This window comes from Mustela nivalis (genome assembly GCF_964662115.1).
Source record: "Mustela nivalis genome assembly, chromosome: 5".
Lineage (NCBI taxonomy): Eukaryota > Metazoa > Chordata > Mammalia > Carnivora > Mustelidae > Mustela > Mustela nivalis.
Window position 1 is genome coordinate 113,388,734 of NC_139024.1, and position 22,380 is coordinate 113,411,113.

The window sequence follows — 22,380 nt, forward strand, 5'->3', positions numbered from 1 at the left end:
CCCCTTATCCATGGTCTTTCTTTCCACTGTTTCTGTTACCTACCTTCTGTTACCTTGGAAAGCACATGGTACGTGGTACGTGATAGTAGCCTAACGCTATGTCATCACGCATACCTCATTCATGTCACGTCATCACGTAGGCATTTTATCATATCATCACAAGAAACGTGAGGGCAGTATTGTATGTCAAGAGAGACCACAGTCACATAGCTTTTATTACAGTAGACTGCTATAGTTGTTCTTATTATAAGTTATTGTTGATCTCTTACTGTATCTATGTATTAAACTTATTATATGTGTGTTTAGGAAAAAAACAGTGTATGTAGGGTTCAACATCCATTGGGATTTTGGAATGTATCCCTCATGGGTAAGGGGAGATTATTGCATTATTAGAATGTAAAGTTTACCATGAAATATACTATCATTGCTATGACCAAACCATGAAATACCTCCTTCAGTTTATTATGATTAAACTGCTGGAAAAGGATTAAGCTGTGTTTGCAGAAAAAGTATAGATTAAAATGTTTCCCACATATTTAGGATTAAGAACCTATAACAAAACTGAGCCAGGAATATTTTTCCTGCCATCTCAAGGAATTCCTTGGAGACCCCCACCCCTAATACTGCTAGTGATGTGTGATTAACTTGGCCACTAGGTTCACAAATTCTCTTTCCCCAACCTTGGATGAGCCTTCCCTGTTCTCTTGCTGATTTGTCCTAGACACTCTCTCACACGGTCACCACCCGAAGCTCTAAGTCTTTCATTCCCCACAGCTAACCCCCCACCCTCACCTTTACTGAGACTGAAGAGAACCAACTCAGGCCTTCCAAAGCTGCCCTTCACTCATATTGTGTCCACAGCTTTCTTCCATGGTAGAAGACATGTCCTTCCACATTGCCAAAGCTAACCCTTCCGGTTGTATACTTGATCCTATTTTCTTTCCTCCATGGTTGCCTCACCCTGTAATGATGCTACCATTCTTCCTCCCCAGCTCAGACTCACTCTCTCTGTAGATATGCACAAAGACATCCTAGAAAGTCTTTCTTCAAGTCCAAGGTTTCTGGAAGTTCTGGCCTGATTTTTCTCACTCCATTTGTTACCAGCATTCTTGAAAGGATTCTTCATTTATTTACTAAATATTTATTGAGTTCATCCTACTTTGTGACAAGCATCATGCTAGATGTTAGAGAGATAATAGAGACATGGTTACTCTTCTGGTAAAGGAAATAGGGACCCCTCTCCAAAAAAATATACAAAACCTACCACTTATAGTAAGTGCTATTAAGAAACAAGGGGCTGAATTAGAAAGTAGCTGAAGACCCTGTTATAGACAGGGTGTGTAGGGAAGACCACTCTGATGACGGAGTATTTTGGATAAGACTTGAAGAATGAGAAGGAGCTCTGGGAAGGGTGGGGAGAAGAGAGTTCTGGCTGAAGAAACAGGATATGCAAAGGTCCTGTGGTAGAAATAACCTGGCCTATTTGAGGAGTTGAAAGTACATTGTGGTCAAAGTGCAGTGAGCAAGGGTGAAATCAGAGTGATCTTGGAGAGGTAGGTGGAGACCAGATCAGGTAGGCCATAGTTAGGGTCTTAGAGCTTATTCTGAATTCAGTGAGTAGCTATTGAAGGCTTTTTAAAGAGGAGTAACAAAATAATTCCCCTCACAGATATAGGGAGAAGGGACTGGAGGGAGTGAATCAAGAACAAAAGCAGAGAGAGCAATTGAGAAATTGCTGCAGCAGCCTAGCTTGTCACCATGGCAGGGAAGACAGCGAGCAGGGGATGATTTGGCAGTATCTTTGGGAGTTAGAACCCATGGGACTTGATAGACTCAGGGAGGGAGTGAGGGAAACAAGCACTGAGGCTTCTGACATGAGCATCTGGGTGGATGGTGGTGCCCTCGATTAGGCTGTGAGGGGATGCATTTGGGGGAATGACAGGTTTGGAAAGAATAAGTTTTCTGCTTTAAACATTTTTTTAAGAGTTTATTTATTTATTTATTTGACAGAGATCACAAATAGGCAGAGAGTGAGAGGGAAGCAGGCTCCCCGCTGAGCAGAGAACCAGATGCGGGGCTCGATGCCAGGACGCTGAGATCATGACCTGAGCCGAAGGCACAGGCTTTAACCCACTGAGCCACCCAGGCACCCCTGTTTTAAACGTGTTAAGTTTAAATGACTATGTGCCATCCAGATAGAAATATCAACTGCACATAGGTGAATCTGGAGTGCAGAAGAATCTGGCCGGGTAAACCTGGCCTATAAATTTGGTGTGCACCATAAAAATGGTATTTACATTCATGAGAACACTAAAATCAGCTGGGAGGAGAGAAAAAAAGAGAGAATAGAAGAGGAAAGAAAGTCAAAAAAAAAAAAAAAAGAGGAAAGAAAGTGAGAGAACAGGATTTTTCTGAAAGAAAAAACTCAGAACCAAACCTTAAGAATCCAATAGTCAGAGGTTGACTTGTGTGGGAGATGCCACGTAAGAGGAGCCACCAAAGATATCAAGAGAAAACCCATGGAAGTGAGGAGAAGAAAAACCTGGGGAGGGCTCAGAAGCTGAGTTGGAAGTTTCTAAAAGGTCTGGCATCATAGAGCATCGTTTCCTATCATTTCTACCTCTCAAACGTAACCCTGTTATCAAAGGTCCAGTAGGAGAATAAAACCAAAGCAACCACTTTCTTAGACATCAGTAGCTGTCTCCATACCCAGTATCTTTTCTCAGTCCTCATTGTCTTGGTTTTCTATGTGACTGTGATACCAGGGATCCACTTTATGAAACGCTGTCTTCTCCATTGAGTTTCCATTTATCTAACCCATTTCTAGTTCCCTTACTTTTCAAAATATTTATTCTTCTCTGACTTTCCTTTCCCCTCCATCCCTTCGATGTCTGTTTCCTGAGATGCCCATGGACCTTTTCTTTGCAGCCTTCGTAGTCTCATTTATTCACAAATCTTCAACAATCATCCTGTGTCTGATTCCAAAACTCAAATCTCCTGCTGAACCCAATCTCTCTCTTTCAAGACTTGCGCTCTCAATCTCAATTTCCTCCTCGACATTTCTAGATCAGAGTCCTGCTAACATTTCAAAAACACTTATTTGCAAAACCAAACTCTCTGTCTTTGCTTCAAAGTCTTCCATTTCCCATTGTCATATTTCTATTTATGGCTTAACCATCTTCCCCTTGAAATGTCTAAGTCCTTGTTGACTTAGTCTTCCCTTTCATCCCAGAGAATTAACAAATGCATTTCTATTGAACTTGCTAACACATCTCTTTACTTTGCACTCCCATACCGTCCCAATTCACTTGTCACACTGTTGTACCAGGTCATGCAGAACCTTGTGGGCCCTGGAGAGGAGACGGGACTTTGTTCTAAGATGCATGGGAAGATTCCCAGAACAGTCTGATCATGGCAGAGACATGATCCAAATAATAGTTTTCAGAGACACTCCCTGATCTAAGCTATAACATATCTAGTTAATCTCCCCTTCTACTCATCCTTTTCAGACCCACCATGCTCCAACCGAACTGAGCAACTTACACCTTCTAGAATCTACCCTATTTGTCCTCACTGCTGGGCAGTTGGTCACCTCTTTTCCCTCCCTAGATGGCCTTCTTTATCATTTCTGCCTCTCAAAATATTGCTTCTCCTTCAAAACCTATGTTTGCTAACATCTCCCCAGTAAAACCTCCTTAGCACCCCCCAAGTTGGTGATGATCAATCTGTTCTTTGAGTCCCCAAAGCAAATTATATATGCATCCATCGTCATACCTGTCTTGCCCTATTTTGTGTTTTAATGATTTGTGTGTGCCGTGTCTCCCCTCTTGCGCCGTAAATATCTTAGGACTAGAATTGTGTACCTCTCATTTTTGTTCCACTACAAATCATAACATGTACCTTGCACACGCCAGGCCTCCAGGAAATGCCTGCCAAGGTAATAAATAGACAGCCTCAATTAACATAAGTTATTGTTTTGTGTACTGATCCAGTCCTAAATCCATGGTGCTATCATTTCTGTATCACTGATGGTTATCCACTTATTTAAATAACCTTTCTTTGAATGCACTGAGAAAAGATGGAAAATTGTGTTATAAGGAAGGAACAAGTATGTAGGTTATTCCCTTCCTTAAACAAAGAGAAGCTCTGTTATGCGTCACGGAAAATTAAAGCACAGTAATAAAATGCGCCAACAAGGCTTGTTGAATAATGATTTAGCGGAAACGTTGCTTTGCCTCCTGTTCATGGGCCCTAACTTTCCTCTCAAGTACTTAAGCTGCACGTTCTATTTATTTTGTTTTTAGATTACATTGACAACGATTGGTTATGGAGACAAAACTCCCCTGACTTGGCTGGGAAGATTGCTTTCTGCAGGCTTTGCGCTCCTTGGCATTTCTTTCTTTGCACTTCCTGCCGTGAGTATCTTGGCAAAAATAAAGCGACTTAAATTAAATCTTAGAGGTTTATTAGTGTGAGCTTTCACAAATTGGAACATATCTATATTGCTTACAAATATAATTGTATTGATAACATGTTGACTCTTCCACATACATCTAGTTGGAAAATTTATGAAATATGGTCTTCCCTTGGAGATGCTCAACCTGGGAGTTCTATACCTGCTGGGTCTTTATGGCCAAATAATAATTCAGATGGCATCACCTCTCGGTCAGCGTGCTACTAATGCATTTAAAATATGTGTAAAGATTTAAAGATATCTTCTTTTTAAACTGATCTCTCCATTTTGGCTTCTAATGTGTGCTGCTAAAGAGATGGGTGTGGCAAGTGGAGCGTTTACCTCTCCAGATCCATCTGAGTGAGAAGCCAACAACCTGAACTGGTTTCCATGTGTCAGATGACTTGTTCTTTCTGTCGTCGTCATTGATTTCTCCTAATGAACAGCTTCTGCATCTTACCAGAATGAAGAGCACACTGATCTTCTCCCAAGCTTCGGATTATTTTCTCCTTAACAGATGAAGTTTGCTTTCTGATCATTATACCTTCCTGTTTCTTTACAGGCTGTTGGTAAAATATTACGATTTGCCTCTATCCCCAGACTTTCACTGTTGTTCAGTCCACCTCTCCCAGGGGAAGAGAGCCAACAAAAGGAGCGTGACAGTAGTGGCCTCAGTCGTGCTCAAGGAACAATAGCCTCGGTCTTGCTTCAGACAGACGCTGAGTTGTGTCACAGCCTCTGCCAAGTGACCCCAGAGTACCCCTTCAAAGGAAGCCAAGGACTAGGGATTTTCACACCCCAGCCTTTAGCTCACAGGGCTCCTCCTCCGTCCATACATGAGCACAGAGGAAGCCCATGTTGTTTCCATGGCGGGAGCTCAGCTCTGGACTGACCAGCTGCTTCTGTCCCAGACCATACAAGACCATGGAGAAGACACTGAAAAGACTGTGCATACAGTCTTTCACATGAGCATTAGATCTTAGCTTGAATGTAAAGCCACGTACTGCTACAGCACAAACACTGCGAATGCGACAGTGTTCATTTGCTAGGGCTGCTGTAAAGGTATCACAGACTGGGTGGCTTAAACAACAAAAATCTGTTATCTCACAGTTCTGGAGTCCCAAGAAGTCCAAAATCGAGGAGGTGATAGCGCTGGTTCCTTCTGAGGGCCATGAGAGAAGGAACTGTTCCAGACTTATTCCCTTGGCTCATGGATGGCAGTCTTCACCCTCGGTCTTCACATTGTCTTCCCTCTGTACCTGCCCATGTCCAGATTTCCTCTCCTAAGGACACCAGGGATACTATATTAGGGCCCATCCTAATGACCTCCTTGTAACTTGATTACTTCTGTAAAGACCTTATCTCCAAGTAAGGTCACATTCTAAAGTGCTGGGAATTAGGACTCCAACATATGAATTTTGGAGGGATACTGTTTAAACTTGGGTGTGTTTCCACGTCTATGATAGAGGTAGAATTGTGGCACCCAGAGAAATTATGTGAAGACCAATGTGGTAATATTAAGTCAAATGCTTGTCACGAAGAAAACTTTCATGAAGTGTTTCTTCCATTTTCTGTAGGAATCTAGATATATTGTTTCCTGTTGTGAAGTGAAAAATCAGGGAGAGTCAAAAAAAAAAATACCTCACTTATCCAGAATCAACTTCTCTGGCAAGCTCAACAATCCAGTTCAGAGCGGAGAGTCATTCAATAATCAAATTCCCTACATGAAAATACTTTCAGGAGCAATAAAATACATTCTTGGGCTTTTTTTTTTTTTTAACCAAAATACCTGCTGATTTTGTTTTTATGCTTATCCTGAAAACACATATAAAACAACCTCTGTGATCCAGTGAAAAGCTACAGAGAGAGGCAACCTCTGGGCTATTAAAATCAACAGCAGCGTGCGTGCTGTCCTCATGGGAGAGCCTCTTAAGACCTAAATCATAACCTGTTCTTAATTTAGAGAAAACTCTGATAAGCTGGGCTACATAGTTTCACAATTCTCTGAAGATTTTAAATAGCAAAGGCAGAGAGGTAGACTGATCAAACAAATACTGTAACAGGAAGAGATGGTGGAAGACTAACAACAAAGGAGGGGGGAATATCTGTAAGAGGCAAGCAGACACAAGTGTTCAAAGTGTGGAAGGACCTGGAGCCAGTTAGTGTTAGGGTCGACCCCCTCCCAGAAGCTGGCTACAACCAGCACAGTCAAATATCAGTCCCCATAATGAAACCCTGAGCTATCACAAGAAGGTTAAATTGTGTCATTCTATTAGGTTAAAGATCAGACACAAAGCAGGTGCTCTTGGGAATGTTTCCCGATAAAGTGATTACAGTGTTCATATATACAAATTAAATTAATATATGTGGGAAGTGTGGAAAACTTGCTTGCCCAGAACGGAACATTACCTCACAATGCCAAGAGAAACTGGCTTTACCACGGTGTTTTACCGCAACCTCACCATCAGGGGCTGAGTTCTTACTTATTGAATGAAAGACCAAATGGTCCATATATACCCTTAAAAAAAAGGAAAAACAAGGTGGCTGGAAATGCCATTTTTTCTTATGTACCTGCCCACACAACAGTGCTATGTGATCAAGATTTAGACGAGCACGTTTTGCGAGGAAAGTTAGAGGTGAGTCGTGAGCCATCCCTGCTTGGGGTTCCTCCCACCCAGGAAACGCAAGGACCAAGAAAGAGAAGAGCCTTTCCCCATCTTTCGTCAAAGCAGAAGGACTCTCCTGCACATACTGAGGCACACAGGCCACCCTTCCCTAACTCCCCGGGGAGGTCACTTTCCTTGAGCCCCAGAGCCTCCCAGAGCTATGGACAGGCAGAGGCACTGTACTCCTCACCATCGTCCTCACAGACAGGCCTCCCTCCCCTTTCGGATGCTCCTTCCTTCCTGCTGCGGGTATCGTTCCGTCCAGTCCGTCTGCCTGCGCCAGGTGCACAGTGGGCTCCTTAAATCTAGGAGGCGAAAAGGGAAAAATATTTAAAATATTTACCAAGACACATTTTCTTTCTACTTACTGTTTATGTAGCACTTCTCAACAGAGCACTAAAACATAAAACCTAAAAATGTAAGTCACAAGATCTTAGACAATGAATTAAAACCAAACTCGGTTTCTAAGAATTTTCATCATATTGATGTGGGTATTTGAAGGGACCGCACGTGGATTATATAAGTATATATCATAGATATCTCCCATGAGCTAAATATATAAAACATAATGGACTTTATTTTAGCAGGCTTCTACTTAGGTTCACTGAGCTGTACACTTAAAGAGGTGGAGGAAAATTGGAATGGAGCCATAATGAGACAATGAACAGGACTGGTTTAATAACTTTTGTAATGTACAGTCTGGCGCAAGAGATATGTAGTAAACATTTGCCAACTTCTAATATATGTTTCTAAGCAATGCCAGTATGATTTTTAGCACATTTTAGTTTGTTTGGCAAATGCTGATTTCGTGCTATGTAGGGCCTATCTTTATTTTCCAGAAGGGATCTAACTATAAGCCTCATTTTCACATAAAAAGTGCCCCAAAATGGTAGCTATTGCTGTTAATTTAATGCCTACAAAATCTGAATTATGCTCCGTGAGTGGATTATAGACACTGTGTACGTAATGTACCCACACTCAATACGTACAACAAGCATGTCGTATAAACGCTAATGTTTTATATTCTTTCACATGTTTATACTTCATGAAAAACAACATTGAAAGGAAAATAAATCTTTCCTAAGTGATTTCAAATAGCAGGACAAAATTTTGGAGTTATAAATGACTAGAGTTGGGAGGTCATTTTTATAACCTCTAGATGGATGGAAATGTTGTTTAAATCGACAAACAAGATCACACAGACCAGGTTTTTATGTTTGCACAAAGTTTGGTTGATGCCGCCTCAACCTATTGAAGATCTCAGATGGCCTGAGACAGTCACGGAAAAAGATGGATGGAAAACAGAACCTGTGACGTAATTTCTCATTTCACAGTACAGTCATTCATCCTAATTAATAATGGAGTTGATTCTTGCTTATTAATAGCAAACAGTATTATCAAAGAACTGTATTTTAAACATAATTGCATTACTAATTATCTGGCTTTAGTCACAGATATAACTCAGAATTGTGACATCTAAGAAGGAAGGTTAAAGGTGACCTAGAGTCCATTAATATCTCCCCCTAGTGGTCGTCCAGCCGAGATCTCACACCTCCTATCCATGAAAACCCCACCATCCGCCCCAGTAGCCTAGACCATCTTCGACCTACTTTAAAAATATAAAGAGAAGAAAAACAACCATTCCCTATCTACAACAAATACTGACTCAGTGCTTCTAAGACATCCATCTCTAGCCTAAGGGTTAGACTCCTTGAAGTTTAATAAAAAGGTAATAATTTATAGCAAGCAACTAAAACCACAGACTTGAAAGCAGGGGAGTTCCATGTCCCACGCCAATAAAGTGGAGACTTACAGACAAAGCCCAGAGACAGAATTTCACAAGCCCCAAAAGCCAACCCCGGGCTGAAACAAAGCATCTCGATTCCATGGATGTTAGACCAAAGCAAACTGAAAAGACGGAGGCATTTCAAAGAGCCAGGATTTTGGCAGCTCCAAGAGATAAGCAGAAAGAAGCTAACTAGGCAAAAGTACTAATATAAACATAGGAGAGACAACCCGCCTCACTAACCCCAAAATCTCAATAGGTGAGCTAAAACCAAAAAGGTAAGGAGTGCTACACGTGTGAGATCAAAACTCAGGGAAGCAAAACTCAGGAAGCAGGAACCCACGCTCTTGTCTTTACTATATAAACAGGCAAAATGGAAAACTTTCTGTCTTCAAAACTGAGTGGCTAGCTGTCTCCCCCACCCCTTTCACTTTACTTTGGTAGGTGTAGAATTGCAGCATTGTGGAGAATTAAGCAGGAGCCGATTTTAAATATACCTCCACCATTTTAAGAGTGGGAAAATATAAAATTTCATAGTATCATCAAAGTGCTAGAAAAACTCTGATGTCCACAGTAGCAAGACGTTAGTTGTCCCAGATTTTAAACCCACCTCTGTCCAGAACCAGAATTCCTACCCTCTAAATTCCATCATGCCCCCTAATTCCAAATGGATACAAGCATTTACTCTAACTTAAGCATAAAGAAGTGTCATGGAGAAGGCCACACAAAAAAACATTTTCAAAATTACAGTTTTTATTTATGATTGTGCTACCCCTTACCACACCATAAGAAATCATAAATGGCTAAAGAGCAAAAGTTGTTACCTTTCTTGCCAGTCTTGCCTCGAAACTTGCCATTGCCAATGGTGTTATAACAGAGGTAAATAGTATTTGTTTTAATAAGTAATACGTTTATGAACAGGTTGCACAGTGTTTGTCTTTTCTCAGACTTATTTTAGGGTTTGTTTGTTTGTTTGTTTTTAATATTTGTCTTACTTAATAGTCCTTTTGAAAAAAAATTTTAAGTACTATTTTTGTATTTTGTTCCAGGGCATTCTTGGCTCAGGTTTTGCATTAAAAGTACAAGAACAGCACCGCCAGAAACACTTCGAGAAAAGAAGGAACCCAGCTGCCAACCTCATTCAGGTAAATGTCAGTGTAATAGGTTGAGGGCAACATCTGTCTCTGTGAGTGCTTGCTGGGTCGTTTTCGGTCTTTGTGCTTCACTGCTTAGTAGAGCTACTGATTTGTTTTGTTCGTAAAAATGAGATTGGAACTTAATGTACAGTTTTAGATTTGGGTAGACATTCCCCCCTCCCCAGCAAGAAAAATATATGTTTTCAGTAAATGGCCCATGCGTTGCTCAAATTTATTAACCATGCCAGCGGGGACCTGCGGAGGTTAGCAGTTGTGTCGGGCCTGGAATGACCTCATGTATCTTATCGGTGACTTGATGAAACATTATTGATCATTAAGGATGGAGCAGAACCCGCCATTGTTCCCTGCATTGCGATTACTTTCACCAGGCAGAAGTGGGCCGCTGTTCTGAAGAACAGCGTATTTGTTTAAGATGTCAAGGTTTACTGCCCGTGGGATCACTTTTAATGCCACCTAGAGCAATAATTTCAAATAGTTCATTCCATTTTAAGAGCTGGTGGGATTATAGAATATGTCAATGTTTGAGAATATGAACTAATAAGCGTATGATTTGAAGCTACCTCATAATATAAGGCTGTTTAATGTTTCATTTTCTTTTCAATAATTCTGGGTTGGCTTCAGCATTAAAAACAAATGCTTCTCCTATTGCCATCCATATCTTTGAGAATAGAACCACCCTAAAACCAGGTTGCTTAAGAATCACAAGGTATATATATATATATATATATTCATATATATATGAAACCATCTTCTCTAAATCCATGCCGTGAAGCTGGTATTTAATTATGGAGACAATGATTCTACAAAATGAGATTTCTTCCCTTCCTGACAAGCAGTGGGAGACACAGAACTTCTAAACTGTTGGGGTTTGGTGTGGCGATCTGAGACGTTAGGAGATTTGTCTTCATGCGGTAGTGACAAGCACACTGTTTTAATTTAGACTGTAGGTTTAAGTGGGTGTGTTGGCGAGGGATGACCACCGCACAGGCCTACCTTTAGCTTTTGTCTCTGGCGGTAATATGCAGGTCCTCCAACAGAAATGGAGTAGGGGAAAAAGCAGGGGAGGGCGGTTCAGTTACATGAAAGACATCATTTTGTATCTAATGATGAAATAAGTGTTAATTTTTTAAGTCAAACTACTCTACAACTATCGACAGACCATTGGGCATGCTTTCTAATGCAAACCATCTCTATTTTTTTTTAAAGAGCATTAAAGAGAAATGTTGTTCTCTTAGAGAAAGAGATTCGTAAGTAGCAGAAGCTTCAGATCTGAAGCCAAGTGTTAATCACCCTAATGGAACGAGGTGTCACACACTTGAGTATGCACACAAGACACGTGAGGCCCAGAGCTCCGAGCCTTTCATCCTCTGGTGCTTCTTAACCACTTATGAAGTGTTGCCACACTTCCAGTGAATTTTTCGTCTTACTATTTTTTATCTTTCAATTATCTTTCCTTCTTGTCTTTTAATTCTAGAAGTGTTTTCCAACTTGCGAGTGCTCAAGTTATTCTATGGGTTCCTTACATCCGTCCGGGCACCATGCCCTATCTATATGAAACCATCATATATCTTACCCTTATCAGGACTCCTTGCTCTCAGGAGAATGGAGATATTGTTAGCACAAGTAAAGTTCACATGTATTTAAAATCCTTACGGAAGTATTTATTAGTTTTTCTATTGTATAATTTCTCAAACAACATACACTCAAAATATAACCACTTCTAGGCACAGATCCATGATACTTCTGGATATATCAAGAAACATCTTGGAGTATCAGCTGTTCTGTTAGAAAGTGAGCCCTTTGAGGCATTTCTCATGCATGTACCCCTTGTGATGATACAGAATGCTGCCAACAGCTACATATGGTTATTTGAACTTATAAATTCAATTCTTCAGTGGCAATAGCCACATCTCAAGAGGTCAGTAGTAATATGATAGATACGAGCTACCATATTGTACAAGAAAGATATACAGAATATTGGAGGAACTTCCCTGATCTAACTTATCAACTAGTAAATTGTGCAGAAACAATTTCCAGCTGAACTTGAAAACATATTGCTACTCTTGTAGCAAATCATTGGACCTGAGGTGTTTATATGTCCACAGCTAAAGCCAGACAAGGCCTTCCTCTCAGGTAACCCATAAAAGGTGAGAGGCTAATTGAACAGTTTTGCTTAGAGATCTAGAATTTCATTTATGGAACTGAGTTATGTAACATATACTGTGACCAATAATTAAACTCGTATAAATAAGCTTTCTTTTGCATAGCAAAAGAAACCATCAACAAAATGAAAAAGCAACCTACTTAGAATGGGAGAAGATATTTACAAATGATATAGTCAATAAGGAGGTAATGGCCAAAATATTTAAGAACTTACACAACTCAACACCAAAAAAAAAAAAAAAAAAAAGCAATCCTATTAAAAATTTAGCAGAGGACCTGAATAGTTTTCCAAAGAAGACATACAGATGACCAACAAACACATGAAAAGACACTCAACATCACTCATCATTGGAATGCAAACCAAAACCACAATGAGAAATCCTTCCTTACACCTGTCAGAATGACTAAAATCAAAAAGACAAGAAATAACACATGTTGGCGAGGATGTGGAGAAAAAGGAACCCTGCACGCTGCTGGGAATGCAAACTGGTGAAACCACTGTGGAGAACAGTATGGAGGTTCCTCAAAAAGTTAAAAGTAGAGGGGCACCTGGGTTAAGCCTCTGCCTTCAGCTCAGGTCATGATCTCAGGGTCCTGGGATCAAGCCCCACATCGGGCCCTCTGCTCAGCAGGGATCCTGCTTCCTCCTCTCTCTCTGCCTGCCTCTCTGCCTACTTGTGATCTCTCTCTGCAAGTAAATAAATAAAATCTTTTTTTTAAAAAATAGCATATGATCCCGTAATTCCACTACTGGGTATTTACCCAAAGAAAACAAAAACACTAATCTGAAAAGATATGTGCACTCTTATGCTTATTGCAGCATTATTTACAATAGCCAATATATGAAAGCAACCCAAATTGTCCATCAACAGATGAATGGATAAAGAAGATGTGGTATACTTATATGAAGGAGTATTACTCACCCATAAAAAAGAGTGGCTTCATGCCATTTGTGACAACAAGAATGGACCTAGAGTGTATTATGCTAGTAAAATAAGTCAGACAAAGACAATACCATATGATTTCACTTATATGTAGAAACTAAAAAATAAAACAAATGAACAAACAGACAAAACAGAAATGGACCCATAAATACAGAGAACAAACTGATTGTTGCCAGAGGGAAGGGAGCTAAGAGATTGGGCAAAATGGGTGAAGGTCAGTGGAAGGTACATTCTTCCATTTATAGAATGAATAAGTCATGGGGATGAAAGATACAGTGTATGACATATAGTCAATGGTACTGAAAAAAAAAATGGTACTGTGATAGCATTATATGGTGCACTTGTGGGGAACACAGTGTAATGTATAGAATTGTCAAATCACTCTGTTGCACACTTGAAACTAATGTAACAGTATGTGTCAACTATGCTTCAATAAAAAATAATAATTAAGTTCATGCAAATATAAGTAATATTTGGGAAATCATTAATTTTTCTTTTACTTAAAACTTCAGCTTCTGTATTATGCTGAGCAAAAATAGTATAAAATGAAAGGCTTAAAATGTTCAAGAATACCTTTACAATCTAATCATAGTTTCATTAATCAAAGAGTCTACCCATTTGAAAGGAAATTGTTCTCCCCCATCCAAATGCAATTGATATTTTACTAGATATAGCAATACTAATATAATTATTAGATGTTTTCATTGTTCTTCCTTGTTGTAATCCTTCGCCAGAATTCAGAATTTTAAGCTTTGATTATACAGTGCAGCAAATCATTTTTAAGGATGCAGTAGATTGAAAAGCAATCCTCACTTGCTGATCCATTTATTTTCTCACCCAATAAACTTTCCTTGATTTGCTGAGCACACAAAGCTCAAGACCAAGAGTAATGTCATTTGTTTTAGGCCAAAGCCACTGTCTTTCTCAAAGGGCACTGAAGGAGACTAGACTTACCGCGGTGATCACTTCACATATATACAAATATCAAATCATCATGCTGTACGCCTGAAACCAATGTTATATGCCATTTATATTTCGATTAAAAATTAACATAATTTTTTTTTAAAAGGCAGTGAGAGGCCCGAATTGCTTTGTCATTTGGTTGGTGAGACAATTAAATTAACCAGCCTTTCTGGGTTTTAGAGAAAAGTTAAAAACCCCAGCAGCTTTCAGCACATCTAGCTATGTCAATATCTTTGCATGATTTATTTAAATTAACTTTTCATTTCGAGTGCAGTGCTCTGGGAAAAGAAAGCAGCTTGAATACCTGCCCAAATGTCACAACTTTTATTAATAATGCCCCAGACTTGCAAAGTATTTTTCAGTTTCAGTCACTTGATCTCCTGGCCAAGCGTAGGAAGAGCTAGGACTCAGTCCCTGGGGTCTGAATCATAATGCATTACTCCTCTCAGATAGCAACAGTTGTGTCCTCATTTATGTGTCACTCCAGTCTTGGGGCTAGCATTGAAAGGTACTTCAAAAATGTCATGTTAGGGGGTTCGCTTTGAGAAAGATTGGACCAGCTCAGGGTGGAGCCAAGATGCTTGCTGGAAACAGAAACAGGGGAATTAAGTGAAAATTTGTGAAGTGGATGCTGACAGACAGGCTTATTTTCCTGAAGGGAAGAGATTAGAAGAGACTGCTGTGGGATGTTATGTGGCCCCAAAGAAAAAAATATATATATATTGAGACTTTGGCTTCCACCAGAGTTTACCCTGAAGTAAGGCCAGCAGTCCATATACTCAAACCTTATTCAGAGCTTATATAATCTTTTTTAGTGCTTTATTCATATATGAGAACAGCCTGAAAGAAAGTTTCCTAGATATGCAAAACATGACAGCTGGGGGGGAAAAAAGGAAGGAAGAAAGAAAAGAAGAGAAAAAAAAAAGAAAAGAAAGAAAAGAAAATGGAACAGAGCTAAAGCTGTGAAAACCTCCTGGAAATTAGAAGGAAAAGATAGAGATAGAAAATAAGATTAAAAAAATATATATATATAGGAAACATGGAGGACACTACCAGGAGATCAGATATCCAACTAATACCTCAAAAAGAGCACAGGGAAATTAAGGGAGGATTTTAGCAAAGAAATTTTACATGATGATTCTCCAGAACAGAGTGTTCACAATAAAAGGGTTCACCAAGTGCCTAGCACTGCAAACAAAAGAGCACTTGCAAAAAAGGAACCCTTACATGTCTTCTGGGCAGGATGTATCCAAAGCCTCAAGAATTAAGATGGCATTAGCTTTCTCATTAGTAACCCTAAAATAAAAGACAATACAGCAATACTTTCAAAATTTGGGATGTCTGGATGGCTCAGTTGGTTAAGCATCTGCCTTCAGCTCAGGTCCTGATTCAGCGACCTGGGATGGAATTTTGCGTCAGGTTCCTTGCTCAGTGGAGAGCCTGCTTCTCCCTCTGTCTGCTGCTTCCCCCGCTTATGCCCACTCTCTCTCACTCTCTTTCTTTGAAAAATAAATAAAATATATTTTTTTAATATTTTCAAATTTTTGGATAGGAAATTATTTCCAACCTAAAATTCTACACTCACCCAAACTATTCACTGAGTGTAAAAATAGCATAAAGACATTTTTAGACATGTAAGATCTCAAAACTTTACCTACCATTTACCTTTATTCAAGAAGTTCCTTGGGGTTTGGGTGTGTGTGTGTGTGTGTGTGTGTGTGTGTGTGTGTCTCACATCTTCTTTGTCCATTCATCCATTAATAGGACACTTAGATTGTTTCCACATTTAGGGTGCTGTGGATAGTGCGGCAGTGAACACGGGAGTGCAGATAGCTCTTTGATATTCTGTTTTAATTTCCTTTGGATATAAACCCAGAAGTGGAATTGCTGGATCATAATGGTAGTTCTACTTTTTATTCTTTGAAGAACTGCCGTCTTATTTTCTGCAGTGGTATATGTATACAATGGAATGTTATTTCGACCATGTGAAGCATGGAAATTCTACAACTGGTGACAACATAGACGAACTCTGAAGGCATTATGTGAAGTGAAATAGCCAGACAGGAAAGACAGATACTGTGTGGTCTCACTTATATATGGAATCTAATTTTTTTTTTAAGTCCAACTCCTAGAAACAGAGTAAAAAGTGGTTGCCAGGAGCTGGAGGGTTGGGGAAATAGAGTCAAAGGGTAAAAACTTTCAACTATAAGATGAATAAGGTCTGAGGATCTAATGTACAACATAGTGATGATAGTTGATAACACTGTATTATATCATTGAAATCTGCTAACAGAGTAGAAATTAACTGTTTTCACCAAAAAAAAAAAAAAAAAAGACGATGAAGATAAAGGCGTGTGGGGTAATATATACATATATCAAATCACCATGATTTACACTTCGCTTGTCTTACAGTTTTATGTCAGTTATACCTAAATAAAGCTGAATTTTTTTAAAAAAGGGTAGCTACTTGGATAGAATTATTCTTCTAAAACAAGAAGCTAAACCAAGAAAGAGACATAGGATCCAAAAAAGAAGAGATCCTACCCTGGGAAGAGTCAAGGGAGTCTCCAGGATGATAGGAAGGGAAATCCCAGAACAAAAGCTCCAGCAGGCCTCAGGAGGCTGGAGAACTCCAGGAAAAAGGTCTCCAAGGAAAGGAAAAAAAAATGAAACTGACATATTTCATGATGTACTTGACAAGTGGAGTTTAAGAGTTCTGTTAGTTAGGAAATGTATTCACAAGAGGTACACAAGAGGTATAAAAGCAAACCGAGAAATTGAACTAGGGCAATAATTGCTCTAAGACAAAACAAAACTCTATGTATAGGAAAGTAAAAGAAGTCCTGGTACACCCCATTGCTGAACGAGGAACAGTAGTTACACAGTGCAAATGCTAAAGAGCAGCTTAACTAAAAATTGTTGTTTGGCTAAGAGGAGAAGAAGAGGATGTGTGAGTGAGCTGCCATCATTTTTCATGGCGAGAAGCTAATTGGTAATGCCTAAAATTGAAATACCAAGAAATACAAGTTTGAAGACAATTCTTAAAAATAAGAATCTTTAAAAATAGAAGCAATAGCTCTAAGAGCTAAAGTGGGTTTAACTCTAAGGAACAAATAGTAATGAGAAGCAAGGTGGGGAAAAGGATTGCTGGTTTTCACCCTAAATCTTTTTGTTCTCTGACTTCTTAAAGTCTATACCTTGAAAATAATCAGTTCCATGTCAATTATACTTTTGGAGGTGACCTGAAACTAAAATTTCCAGAAAGGGTCAAATGTGCCACAGCTGTAATATTCCAGACAATACAAAGTAAATACTCCCTTTACAAACTTAATTATACTGATATTTTACTTACAATTATAGACCAAAGTTTGAATTTGCTGGGCAGCCTAAAGTACCAGGGTCACCTGATAAGTGATAAATTTGGCTCTCATTTAGTTTCTTGTTGGCCTTTCCTTTGGAGTACATATGCTATGTCAATTAAATCCTTCTGGGGCATTTTTCTTCTCTTGCCAACCAACGTGTGATTTTGGCCTTAAATATAGGAATATCAGCTACTTGATCATATGGCTGTGGCCTTGAGGTTCAGGTACTGGAAGCAATTATTTGAGAGCGCAAGCTAAGGATGGGACAAAGTTATTAAGATTGTAAGACTAATGAAGTTGTGCTTTCCACTTCCATCTTTACTGTTAACTAGTATCAGCTGCACTACAGATGCCACTTGCTCCTTCTGTATCTCCATTTATAAGACATTTTTAGGAGAAGAGTAATGAAGGGAATAAGAGCTTAGCTCCTGAGATCAACTTGATAGAAAAAGAGCAAGACATCAGGTCTCATTTTTAAGAAAATCTTTGACTTTCTAAAAGAGGCCTCTTTCATCCCTAGTTCTTTGTAACATGGGCAGGTAATGTCTTGATCCCATTTTTTGTTGTATTGTTTGGAATTTTTTTTTCCACTGGTATCTAATAATGCACAGACCTGCTGGGTTCTTCTAAGTTCTGCACAGGTCTTGCTTTCAACGCATCTAGGTTCACATCTGTATGATGCCTACTGTGAAAATTGTTTAATTGAAACAGCCATGTAGGCCATCAGAGCACTGGAGTTTCCCTGGGCCTCACGACATAAGCAACTGCGATAATAAACCAATGTGTTTTCATCGATGACTCTAGGTTACTCTGGAAATTGTGTTTAAACATTATTTGCAAAAACGAACATTTCAAGATGATATTATAATTGCTTTACTCTCTTTAAGATGCCAAGATGCTTAGCATAAGTTTTCACAGATTTGCAGACTAAATCAACAATGAGCCATGTAAGCAAAGCTCCAGGCAAGGAACCCTGCTTCAGTTATTTAAGTCTTTCTTAATAATGTTTTTTTTAATACCCTCAGGTCTTTTCCTACTTTTTTTATATCACTTCCTGAACATTTTACTGAAGTATAATGTGCATAGAGAATAGAACACATATCTAAAGAGAACTGAGCACTCCTGTGTAACCAGCACCCAGATAAAGAAATAGAACATGACCAGTACCTCCTATGTATCCTTTCTCAATCACTGTCTCCTGAGGGACACCACTGTGCTGCCTTCCAACAGCATAGATGAGATGGAATCACACAGCCTGTCCTCTTCTGTGTCTTGTCTCCTTCACTCAACATGATTCATATAAAGTTCATCCATCGTTGAGCATGGTTCTAGTGATGGTTGAGCGTGCTTCTAGTGACAGTTGGGCATGGTTCTAGTGGTGGTTGGGCATGGTTCTAGTGGTGGTTGGGCATGGTTCTAGTGGTGGTTGGGCATGGTTCTAGTGTACTCTTACCATAGACTGTTCCACTATTGTGTATGTACCACATTAACTATTTATTCTTCTATGGGTAGGTGTTTGAGCATTTCCAGCTTTGGTTTATTAAAAGCAGTGCAGTTTTGCACATTATAGTATGTATCTTTTGAAAAACATATATAAGCACATCTATTGAGTATGTATGTAGGAATGTGGACCTGGCTCATAAAGTAAGTCTACACATTCAGTTTTAATCGATAGTGCCAAACAGTTTCCCAGAGTTGTTGGGTCAACTTTTAACTCCTTTTGTTCAGGGCTTATTTATTTAATGATATTCCCAAGAAGAGGCATTTTATTAGGTCACTGTTTTTTTCATTGGAAGTTTCAAAATCATGATGATTATTCAGTAGGGATATGACCCATTTAAATGAATCTGTCACAGAAAGTAGAATGCTTTGATTTATGAATTATAACAAAAAAAATTTCTCTCGGGATATTGGAGTAAACACTTGGTCATTAGAAATTTTTGCAGACTTGTTACAAAGGAAAAAAATCCGCTAACATCTATATAGAAAGTAAGTTCGGGCAATCTCTCAAATGGACAGTTCAGAGGGAAACTTCCAGCAACAGTCATTATGTAGTAAGCAAAGGACAACAGAGGGATTCTAAGACCAAGAACCAGGCAATCTGAGATAATGTCTCAAATCTACCAACCTTGTGTAAACCTCTTAATTTAACTTAGCCTTTCTTTTTCTCTTCTACAAAATAAGAGTCTGAATCCACATTCTGAATGTAAAGATTACATGAAGATACATTGTATTATATATGTCAATGGTAGTTATATAAAACAGAGAGAGATTTTTTTTTTAAAATATTTATTTATTTATTTGACAGGAAAAGAGAGAGAGAACACAAGCATGCAAAGGGAGAGGGAGAAGCAGGCTCCCTGCTTAGTAAGGAGCCTGACATGGGGCTTGATCCCAGGACCCTGGGATCATGACCTAAGCTGAAGGCAGTAGCTTAACCAACTGAGCCACCCAGGAGCCCCAGGAGAGAGAGCTTATGTTTTACATCAAAAACTTGGAACATACGGGACACCTGGGTGGCTCAGTCAATTGAGTGTCTGCTCAGGTGATGATCCCAAGGTTCTGGGATCTAGTTCCACATCAGGCTCCTTGCTTGCTGGGGAGCCCGCTTCTCCCTCTGCCTGATGTTCCCCCTGCTTGTTCTCTCTCTCTGACAAATAAATAAATAAAATCTTTTTTTTTAATTACAAAATTACATAACATATTCTTAGACCATGACATTAAATTTTTAACTGTCCAATTATATTCCTAGAGAATATATTTTCCCGGTCTTGGTTTAGCCCTGCTTTTTGATCAGCTGTCCCCATTTTTAGCATTAGAAGTATTACACAGTCCAATGTCAGGGAATTACACTAATTCATGTACGTTAATGACCCCGGTGGTCATTAGTTTACTAGCTGGTTTACTGTTAGTTTACTGGTTGCATTGTGGGTTGTCAGTAGCGCTTTGCCACTATCTTAGCAAATCGTGACTAAAGATGTGCAGTGCGTTCCCGGAATGCAAGCTCTTGCTCAGATAGTTTACCTCAGATAATGCCGTCTCTTTTCCTAGCCAATTCACAGATTGCTTTATGTCATACTTTTTGGTACTTTTATAGTCTGGTGTGAGTTGTTCTGAAAACCAATTCCACTGATGTGGCAGAATGTGTTTAACGGCCGACTGAAAATGCCAAAGTCGTCGTCTTCACCGTCTGGGCATTGATCGGGGCCAAGTATGACAAAGATCAGATTTTGAATATATATTACCTTAATAATCTGCTTTTTTGTTTTATTCTATTTTCTCCTCTCTTTTGTTTCTCTTTTTTTATGTCCCCACATATGCCACATGCAGTGCGTTTGGCGTAGTTATGCAGCCGATGAGAAGTCTGTTTCCATTGCCACCTGGAAGCCACACTTGAAGGCCTTGCACACCTGCAGCCCTACCAAGTAGGTATCAGTGTGACAGCTGGTGCTGTCATCGAGCCTCTTCATGTTCGGAAAACAAACCACACACACACACACACACACACACACACACGAGCACACTCACTCACGCACACATGCACATGTTGATTTTTGTCTTATTCTCTGTTGCCCTTTGAGAGATTCAAACCTGTTCAGTAGCAACTCGGGCACAAAACTAAATGGACTCAGCATCATTCCTCACCATTCACAGACTGAGCTTAAAGATTAAAGAAATTCCTACTTTTATAGAGCTTGGCCCTACTATTTTATGCTTATTTTCTAATAAATCATTTCCTAAAGCCCACCGAAATTCTAAAAGTAAACCACCATGGTTCTTGGAAAACAGTAATTGTTTAAACTCCATCCATCACCTGACCCCAAGCGGGGAGCCCTCTGAAAGCAATGCATCTTTGCACAAAGCCCCTCAATGTCATTTCTCATCTGGATCCTCTCAGAGGATGGGTCCTGGAGCTTTTCACTTGCTGAGCAAGCTAGTATCCATAACAAAGGAGTCCTAAGAAAATTACAGCATACAGTGAAGCAGTGGGGTCAGCCAGATTAAAATTTGAAATTAGCATTCAAAATTGGAAAGTAATATGGCTTCCATACACATTTCATTGGCCCAAACAAATCTCCTGGCCAGGCCTCAATTCAAAGGGGCAGAAAAGTCCTCCCATGTGCCTGGAAAGAGAAGAGAACCAGAAAAATTATGAACAGCTCTCATGGTTACCACAGTGATCTTTAACTTTAAAAAAAAATCCTTAGTCCTGGAATCCTGGACTCCAGTTCAACTAACAGAACATACTTAATCAAAATCACTGTCTCATTAAAGAAATCTTCATCAAAACAACCAAAGCATGTAAGCCAAGGGAGAGGCTTTCTGTGTGTCACCCGGCTTGATTGCAATGGTCATTTCCTCAGGTTCTTCAAAAGTTACCAAACTGCTTATTTACTTAGTACTTTAGAACACCTGCTGTTCCCCTTCATAGTCCAGCAAAACCTTAATCCTACTAGTGGCTTCATGGGATTCAAGGCATCCCACTACTGGGATTCAATCAGAGAAACGTCTTTCTTACTTGATGCGGAAAAGAAACCAGCTGGGGAACCCTTCATGACTTCTTGCCTGGAACTGAAGTCTCAGAGGAGATTTGTGCTGCTTCAGAGCACACGCTGTTAGGAAGCCTTACATCTGTCATTAACTGTCAGGATCTGTTACATTGCTTCCCTGATCCTCCCCGGGCCCCATCCACAAAGTGAAGGACGAGAGGTGAGCAAGAGAACTTCTAAGCTCTGACGGGACATGTCTCCTAAAAGTTGGGGTCAAAAATTCCTCAGCACCTGTGATAGAGATATTAATAGAACCCCCGGTCTTCAGAAGGGATGGAAATTTAAGAAGGAATGAAGCATGGATACTGTCAAATGAAGGCATGCATGAGAAGTCTC

At 39.6% G+C, this 22,380-nt stretch overlaps 1 protein-coding gene across 4 annotated transcripts in view; it reads left to right on the top strand.

Moving 5' to 3' along the window:
• The window catches only part of KCNQ5 (potassium voltage-gated channel subfamily Q member 5), a 532,298-nt gene that overhangs the window by 437,115 nt on the left and 72,803 nt on the right, over positions 1-22,380 (top strand). For all 4 annotated transcript variants that reach the window (XM_082729774.1, XM_082729775.1, XM_082729777.1 and 1 more), the window contains 3 exons: positions 4,305-4,415; positions 9,955-10,050; positions 20,825-20,919. In XM_082729774.1, the coding sequence (XP_082585900.1) occupies positions 4,305-4,415; positions 9,955-10,050; positions 20,825-20,919 (302 nt within the window). The remainder of the gene's footprint in view (positions 1-4,304; positions 4,416-9,954; positions 10,051-20,824; positions 20,920-22,380) is intronic.